The sequence below is a fragment of the Ranitomeya variabilis genome, chromosome 4 (assembly GCF_051348905.1).
Source record: "Ranitomeya variabilis isolate aRanVar5 chromosome 4, aRanVar5.hap1, whole genome shotgun sequence".
In the NCBI taxonomy this organism is placed as follows: domain Eukaryota; kingdom Metazoa; phylum Chordata; class Amphibia; order Anura; family Dendrobatidae; genus Ranitomeya; species Ranitomeya variabilis.
Genome location: NC_135235.1, coordinates 716,276,886 through 716,286,209, shown reverse-complemented (window position 1 = coordinate 716,286,209; position 9,324 = coordinate 716,276,886). Strand labels below are relative to the sequence as shown.

Genomic DNA, 9,324 nt, shown 5'->3' with positions numbered 1-9,324 from the left:
ATGAAAGAGAGCGAAGCAAAGGAGAGTGATATCAGGCGAGACCAGCTACAAGCAGGCTGCCTCCTTCTGAAGCGCAGATTCCGGTAGCCAGAGCACTGATGTTGTAAGGGACTCTACAACTTACAACAAAGACCGGCAGGATAGCTGAACTGCAAGTTACCTGTCCGCCTTAATACACAGGAGGCACGGTGACAACTATAGAGACCGGGGCATGCTAGAGTCCCTGTAAAAAGGCTCATGTCACCACCAGTCATAGGGGTTATGTCCTATCCTATATGGGGGACAGAGAAGAAGAGTGAGGACCTTATGTGAAGCCATAGGCAGTAAGGGACTTCAACACCACCGCGCTTTGAGGAAGGCTTTTAACGTCACCTGGTAAAGGGAACTCTGGATTCGCTTCCAAGCCGACTGGACCCTGTCTGCCCTGTGAGCTGGTGCCCTGGACTGTGGCTGCTGAAGTCTTTAGTAAATAAGGTAAAGAGACTGCAAACCTGTGTCCTGGTTCTTCACTGCACCATTCACTATCTTCCATCTACACACCGGGAGCCCTGGGGATATACTTCACCTGTGGGAAGTTATACCATCTAGCTGCCATAACATCACCCCAGAGGACCCCTCAAAGCAGCGTCGGTCACCACTGACTGAATACCACAGGTGGCGTCACGAACATAAACTTTATTCACCAAATCCATTTAAAGACATTCCCATTTACATGGGTGCCCAGGGCCACGGACCGGGTTGCCACGATGACATCCCTCTGTGAACACCGGACCCGGTACCCCACAGCCCTGGCAGGAGACTCACATGCTACACCATTGTATATACTTATGTTATGTCATATTTGTGTTTCAATTTTTAGCAATGGTCATGAAAAAGGCCTGTTTGGCTGAAACACGTTGACACTCAAAGGTTGCTCTTTTGTATTGGAACTGTAATAAAATAATTTTTTTTTTCATCCAAAATTAGTGTGCAATTGACATTTATTTTATACAAGTTATTTTTGATGGTTAACAAAACACGATTTTCCAGTAATTCATTTTTTTCACAATCTAGGTATGATAATGACTTCTCTCTGTGAGGGATTTTAGATATTTAAAGAGGTTGTCCACAACTTGCTCAAACCCTTCTTATTTCTCATGTTTGGTTCAGTTAAAATAAAAACATTTATATTCACCTCCCATGCATGCTTCATTATAGCGATGTCAGCACTTCCATACCCGGGGCTCATGTGAGGTTGTAAAATCATGCGAGCCCTGTGCTGGTATCACTGTACCCTCCTTTGTACAAATTGAACAATAAGAGTAAGCCTGAGCAGCCCTGTTCCTGTTGATGTTCAAAACATCAGTAGGCGCGGATATTGAAGCCATCAGTGACTGAGCTCGGCTCGTTTGATGCAAGAACCACATGTGAGTCCAGGGAACGTGAGTCCCGACACTGCTGGAGTGGCATCGGCATGGGAACTTAGTATGAATGTTTTTATTTTAATGAGAGCCAACAAGAGAAATGACAAGAGGTTGTCCAAGTCGTGGAAAACCCTTTTAAGAAAATACAATTTTCGATTAAAACATTTCCAACATTCAGAACGTGAAAAGGTTTCTCCCCTGTGTGACTTCTCTGATGTTTACTAAGAGTTAATTTCCATGTAAAACATTTCCCACATTAAGAACATGAGAAGGCTTCTCCCCTGTGTGACTGCTCTGGTGAATAAGAAGAGATGATTTCTTAGCAAAACATTTTTCACATTCTGAACAGGAAAAAGGCTTCTATACAGTGTGTATTCTCTGGTGGCTTTTGAGATGTGATGTCTGGTGAAAACATTTCCCACATTCTAAACATGAAAAAGGCTTTTCACCTGTGTGGGTTCTCTGGTGAATAGCCAAACTTGATTTCTGGTTAAAACATTTCCCACATTCTGAACATGAAAAAGGCTTCTCTCCTGTGTGAGTTCTCTGGTGAATAATAAAACATGATTTATTCAAAAAACATTTCCCACATTCTGAACATGAAAAAGGCATTTCCATTGTGTGGGTTTTTTTGTGGCTATTAACATGCGCCTTCCGGTTAAAACATTTCCCACATTCTGAACATGAAAAAGGCTTTTCCCCTGTGTGGGTTCTGTGGTGGTTAACCAAATCTGATTTCTGGTTAAAACATTTCCCACATTCTGAACATGAAAAAGGCTTCTTCCCTGTGTGAGTTCTTTGGTGTACAGTAAGATTCCATTTGTGGTTAAAATATTTTCCACATACTGAACAATGAAAGGGCTTCTCTCCTGTGTGATTTCTCTGGTGCCTAACCAATTCTGATTTACGGTAAAAACATTTCTCACATTCTGAGCAGGAAAAAGGCTTCTCCCCTGTGTGATTTCTCTGATGCCTAACCAAATCTGTTTTCCGGTTAAAATATTTTCCACATTCTGAACAAGGAAAGGGCTTCTCTCCTGTGTGATTTCTCTGGTGCCTAACCAATTCTGATTTACGGTAAAAACATTTCTCACATTCTGAACAGGAAAAAGGCTTCTCCCCTGTGTGATTTCTCTGATGCCTAACCAAATCTGATTTCCGGTTAAAACATTTCCCACATTCTGAACATGTAAATGACTTCTCCCCTATGTGGGTTCTTTGGTGTCTAACAAGATGTGATTTCTGGTTAAAAAAATTCTCACACTTGGAACAAGAAAATCTATTCTCCACTGTGTTAATTTTTTTATGTGTAACAAAAGACTTTTCAAGGGGAAAACTATTTCCATGTTCTGAACGTGAAAATGTATCCCTTGCTTTAGGAGCATTTTGCTTTTTAATGCTTATTTTGAGACTTTGATTTTCCTTAGTAGTTGGTAATGAATCAGAAGATGGGACCTGTTTTAAAGGATCAGATGACAAATGTTTGCTATGAAGGGATGATGATAAATCCGGAGTAATGGCATTCACTTCAGTAATATCCTGTGGAATTTCAAGATCATCTGATTTAAAAATTATGGAGGTAAGCTGTTGCTTTGATCTCCTGGTACAGTGATCTGCAAAGAATAAAATAAATTATGATTTTTTAATTTTATTTTTTAACATTTATAGTTGAACAATAGAAATGGCAAGTTATGTGAAATATTGAATTATTCCCATAGACATTGACAGTTCACAGTGCAATAGAAACTCAAACATGCAATAAAAAGCCATACATTGTTCTGTAGGCAAAAATAATACCAATAAAAACTAATTCTCATCCCACAAAAAATAATTCCCCACTCACATCTGTCATCTGTCAATGGAAAAAGAGGTTTCCACATTATCAGTGGCTGAAAGGCTCTTGAAAAGTAACATGGCTTCCTTAAACCAATCGAGCAATATCTGCTCTCCCAAAGTCAAATCTTCCTTTCGCTTTTGAGCCTTGCAGTGTGCCCAAACCATATCTAGCATCCATGTATTTGGCATTACTATCGTGAGATGAACCCACTTAATTTATGGTGTGTCTCCTGGAGCACAATTTAGGCACTATTTGTTGGACAATAAAATGGCAAATGTGCAATTTTCACTCTTCAACATTCACTGTGTGCTAATTTCCAGAAAATGTCTTTGGAGTCAAAATAGTCACTACTCCTATGGATTAATTCAATAAAAGTTATAATTTCCAAAATGGAGTCATTATATGGGGATTTCTACTGCTCTTGGTTTCTGCCATTTAGTTGTGTTAGGGCTTCTGCAAATGCTGTGACCATCACCTCTGGGATCTGCTCCCGCGACGTCTGCTCCTGGTACCATGAGTGGCCTTATTTATTCTGCAGGCAGCACTGGTGATGAAGGAAACGTTGGAACCAGAAGCTCTGGGCTGCGCAAGCTCTGGGCTGTGCAGGCTCTGGCCAGCCACTGAGATTGGGGTGCCTGGGACCCATAATACCATCCAGTCTGGCAGTATGAGTTTGTGTGCTGTCCAGCTGAAATGATCTGCTCCCTACTTCAGCCAATTGGAAAGCACCACACCATACTAAAGCTCAAAGCATATTGACGGAAGCTGCCAGACATAATCTTGTTCTCATCTCGTTCAGACCTCTATGCTCATCTCCCAGCTTGTTTGTTTCCTGTTGCAATCACAAACTGTTTGCTGACTAATCTTGCATCATCTGATTTTGTATTTTCTCTGCTCTCCTGGTTCTGACCTGGCTACCTGACTAATCTTGCCATCTCACACCACAAAACAGAAGGTAACACCGTGGCTAAAGTCTAGGGGGTCTCTGTGTAAGTCCAGATCCAGGTAAAGGGTAATGAGCAACACAAACTCTGGGATCTGGAAAACGGGTTACGCTTGTTCATGGTGGCCACCTTTTGAGCCAGGTGACTAAAAACAGTGTCCCCATAAGGTCCATTTGTTTTCTTATCCTTTGTGATCAATTCCATTGTTATCACCACATAAACTGACAATGGTTTTTGCCACTGCACTTGGAGACACTTTCAAACTTTTCCCAATTTTTCGGACTGACTGGCCTTCATTTCTTAAATTAATCATGGACACTCATTTCTCTTTACTTAGCTGCTTTTTTCTTGCCATAATACAAATTCTAACAGTCTATTCAGTAGGACTATCAGCTGTTTATCCCCCAGACGTCTGCACAACACAACTGATGGTCCCAACCCCATTTATAAGGCAAGAAATCCCACTTATTAAACCTGACAGGGCACACCTGTGAAGTGAAAACCATTCCCGGTGACTACCTCTTGATGCTCATCAAGAGAATGCCAAGAGTGTGCAAAGCAGTCATCAAAGCAAATGGTGGCTACTTTGAAGAACCTAGAATTTGGTGCCTTCAGTGTGAATGCACAATTTTCATAGTCATGAAAATACAGAAAAAATCTTTAAATGAGAAGGTGTGTCCAAACTTTTGGTCTGTACTATAGATCTCGGGCATTTGGAAGAGGTAATGGAGACCTTTTTTCAAAGATTAACAGGGAGTTGCAGACTCACAAAAGTGAGGCAGGCCGATTCCACCACAATCAGACTATCATACAGCATGAGCTCGTAAGTAAAGACATTGAGTAGAAAAAACATGTTACATCCTCAACAACATCATATGTATGAGGAGAGAACTCCAACACTAAATCAGAGTTGAACTCATTTATGGTGGACCATTGGAGCTACTATGAGTTTTGACCAGAAATGTAGAGAAAACATTAGTGCTCACCATTTCAGGAGAGATTGTTCATTAATCTGAATTACTTAGGACTGAAAACATAATGTAATTTATGACATGTAGTGATGCAATGTAACCAATGCTTGAGCCATGCCAACACATCTCTTGCATTTGTGAATAAGTTAATGTTACTTGTACGCCGCTAGGTTCAGATAGGGGCAGGACAGGTTTCATGAATTCTTTGGAACTCTGGGTGAACCGTTACTCAGGGCGACCATGTACTGCAGCTTCCTCAGGCACAAGATGGATCCACTTGCTCACACAGATACAGTTGATAGAGTCCTCATGAACAGATGAACAGTGTAGTTTAATATCACAGCACATTCAGCACAATTCAAGTCTCTTAAGCACAGGCTTCATAAACGGACATTGACTAACAGTCTCTTAATAGCACAGTTCAGCACAGATCAAGACTCTTTACAAAAGCACAGTAGTACACAGCATTCGTTCTAGCGCAGTGTAATGGAGGAGGGGGTAGGGTTTGCTGAGGGAGATGATTTCTATGATACAATTTCTTCCAATCCTTATCTTCCTGCTACTGATAGACTTTCTCAACTAGCCAGGCTCCACTCTGTAATGGAATTCTGTGTCCCTGTGGTTCACTTGCCTGAACTTTTGTGAGACAGATTACAGAAACACACCACTCATCCCTTAGGCTGCTGCCAGAACAATCAATAAGTTTTCCACAATATGCCTGGGGCTCTGCTAACCACTCCCTGTCTCCTGTGGCTGTGTTAGCCCCTCTAGTTGCTGGATGCTTTTGAAGCAACAGCAGTGAACACTATTTCTGCATGTCACACTCTTCCCTCCTTTTTGAATGTCGTCCTCGACATTAGCCTCAATTGATTGATCTGACCAATTCTAAGACAGTGGTGGGAATCATGTCACTTCATGTACATATTGGCATAACATTCATAAACATTAATAATAACCTATTATTACGACTAGTGATGAGCGAGCATCAAATGCTTGGGTGCTCGTTGCTCGGGTCGAGCAGATTGGAATACTCGGGTACTCGGCCAGAACAACAAGCCCAATGTAAGTCTATGGGAGACCCTCGGGGGTCCTTTTAAGGTCTAAAAACGTCTGAAAATGATGGAAACACTGCTCAAATGACACAGGGACCTCATGGGGATTGCCCCTGGAAGCATTCCTGACTCCTAGTTCACAGCTTTAAACCATTTTTCCCAATGCAACACAAAGCACACTAAAGAAACCAAAACGGATTTTGCTGGGAAATATGTCAAGGTACATCCTTTGCAGGTTAATGACTTGCCTTTAAGGCCAAATAATTAACCCCAGACCAAAAATTTCCTCCACCACTTGGGCTTAGTTCAGACGTAGCGTTTTTGAAGCGTTTTTCAACTTTAACATTGCTTTCAATCACTACAAATGCATTCAGTGGGAAATGTCCTTGTAACATTTAACAACCCTAGCTGGTCATGTGGTGTGTGACACATAAGCAGACCCATCTTGTTTCATTTATGAAGGAGCGACTCTTAAAGTCACAGAGCCTACACTGTGTGCAGAATTATTAGGCAAGTTGTATTTTAGAGGATTATTTTTATTATTGATCAACAACTATGTTCTCAATCAACCCAAAAGACTCATAAATAGCAAAGCTTAATATTTTTGGAGGTTGGAGTGGGGTTTTTTTAGATTTGGCCATCTTAGGAGGATATCTGTTTGTGCAGGTAACTATTACTGTGCAGAATTATTAGGCAACTTAATAAAAACCAAATATATTCCCTTCTCACTTGTTTATTTTCACCAGGTAAACCAATATCACTGCACAAAATTTAGAAATAAACATTTCTGACAAGCAAAAACAAAATCCCCAAAAATTAGTGACCAATATATGTAAAGACAACTGAATCCGTGCTACAGTGATGATGGAACCCAATAGATATACACACTCAATATGTGACAGAATGACTTCTGACTACTCCGCTCAAAATCATGCACAATAAAGTAGTATGATACAGATAGATACTGTGCTCCCCAACACAGCAAAGGACCACAACAGGCCGACCCCCGCTGATCCAGACCCAGACCTAGAACCAGGGATATAGCCGTACCCAGAGAGACAGTGGTAGCGTGTCAGATGTGGACTCACCGGGATGGAACTATGGCTCCGTATGGAGTGGTGAATGCGATCCGGTCTGGGTGGTGGGATCCGCCGGGTGGACGTGCAGGCAGGAAAACGAGCAGGCAGAAGAAAATGACCGCAGAGCAGCGTGCAGTGCGGAAGCTACGTAGAGCCAGGGACAGCTCTGGCCGGTAGCGTCCCTGGATACGAGCGGGAGAAGACAAGGGGAGGAGCTCGCTGGCACAGGGCTCAGCGTGTGACGTCACGGAGCTTGTGGATGGTACGGGGTAACACAGAGACCAAAAGATCGACGCGTTTCGAAGGAGTGGTGTGCTTCTTCATCAGGGTTACCGGTCTCTGGAGGCACCCCGATATTTAAACTCCCAGGTTGTCACTCAAAATGTACAGCCTGCCCGTTTAGCCAGCTGCTGAGATGGCTGCTTATGATGGTACCAGTCGTCCTAGCGACATAGGTTGCAGCCAGAAAATGAAAAGATGAAGATTATGGCCCATAAACAACAATGTATTAAATAGAGGGATATACCATCATAAAAATACAAGAAGCGTACATGCTGTATAAAAAATACAAGAAGCGTACATGCTGTATAAAAAATATCTCCCTGTGCTTGACTTGTATGTCAGATTGGTGGGACTGAACTACCAAAATAGAAAATGTGGGAAGTAAATAAAAACTACCCTTTAATAAATAATAGATTAAAAATCACAGTGGAATAAAAAGCAAATAAAAAAGGGGGGGGGGAAATCACATCCATGTCAATTCTTGACTAAAATGGTAAAGATAAAACCAATTGGAAACCAAGATGATAAAACAGTGTAATAGAAGACTACCCCAGTGCAATATAGCCCCATAAGGGGAATAGAAAAAGGGGGGAGGGAAGGGGGAAAAGGTGAAAGAACTAGAAAGTGAATATTTCTAGCCCGTGATTGAGGCCTTTGGGGGCAAGACTGTCCTGGGAAAAAATCCACTGGGATTCGGCCCTGGACATGGCTTTTATTAGGTTACCCCCTCTTAAATTTGGTCTAATCTTTTGAATTCCCCAAAACAAGATGCCCCTAGTAGATATACTATGCCTTTCACTAAAATGACGAGAAAGTGGTTGGCCCATGAAACCTTTTTGAATATTCATAAAATGTTCCTTGACCCGGACCATAAGGGGCCTCTTAGTGCGGCCAACATAAAGTTTTCTACATGGGCACTCAATTGCGTATATAACTTTTGAGGTGGAGCACGTAATGTTATCCCTGATGTTGTATTCATTCCTACCATCAGAGTCAGTAAAAGTAGAGCGGCAAGTTTTCTGAAAAGGATGTGTGCCGGCACCCATAACAAAATCCGCAAGGTGTGAACCCTGCCTTGCTAATAACAGGGACATTCGCTGTTTGTTTGTAATTGGACGCTTGTTTTGTGGTGGGGGCTATAATGCTACCTAAAGATTTTGCCTTCTTGAATACAAATCTCGGTGCAGGTGGCAGAAGTTCCCCTATAATTTTGTCCCCTTGAAGCACGGCCCAGTGCTTGTGAATGATGGACCTAAATTTGGTGTGCCCAGCATGAAATTGGGTGACGAATGGTAACTGGCGGATTTGGTCCTGAATATTCGTTGATTGATTGGTGGGTTTCACTCTGTGTGACAGAGTCCCTGGGTTAACAGAAATACTGAAGGAAGGAACAGCATCCGTATCCAGGTGAAAAAATAAAGTCTTTATTCTGCCATTACAAGATGCAACGTTTCGGCCGGCAACCAGCCTTTGTCAAGCATACAATAAAACATCGGTGGCCATCTTAAATAGTGTAGAGCCCAAATCTGGGCCAATCACCACATAAGGGCGGCCTTTAATACATATCTCAAATAACACACAATATATACATATATTAAAAATCAGTATCATAGCGGCAGTTCAACGTACCAGAAATCCAGATGTTATATAAAAACTAAACAAGATACATAAGAATGAAGCTAAAAAAGACATCACACAAAGTGGAATCCACCAATCACTTCTTTGCTACATGGTTGTCATAGTAATCGCCATTTTA

General features: G+C 41.8%; 1 protein-coding gene across 1 annotated transcript in view; it reads right to left on the bottom strand.

Annotated features, from left to right (window-relative positions):
- Positions 1-656: 656 nt before the first annotated feature.
- LOC143766596 (uncharacterized) overlaps positions 657-9,324 on the bottom strand; it is a 41,164-nt gene continuing 32,496 nt past the window's right edge. Inside the window, exon 7 of the mRNA XM_077254388.1 lies at positions 657-3,016. Coding sequence (XP_077110503.1) covers positions 1,764-3,016 — 1,253 coding nt within the window. The 3' untranslated portion in view covers positions 657-1,763. The remainder of the gene's footprint in view (positions 3,017-9,324) is intronic.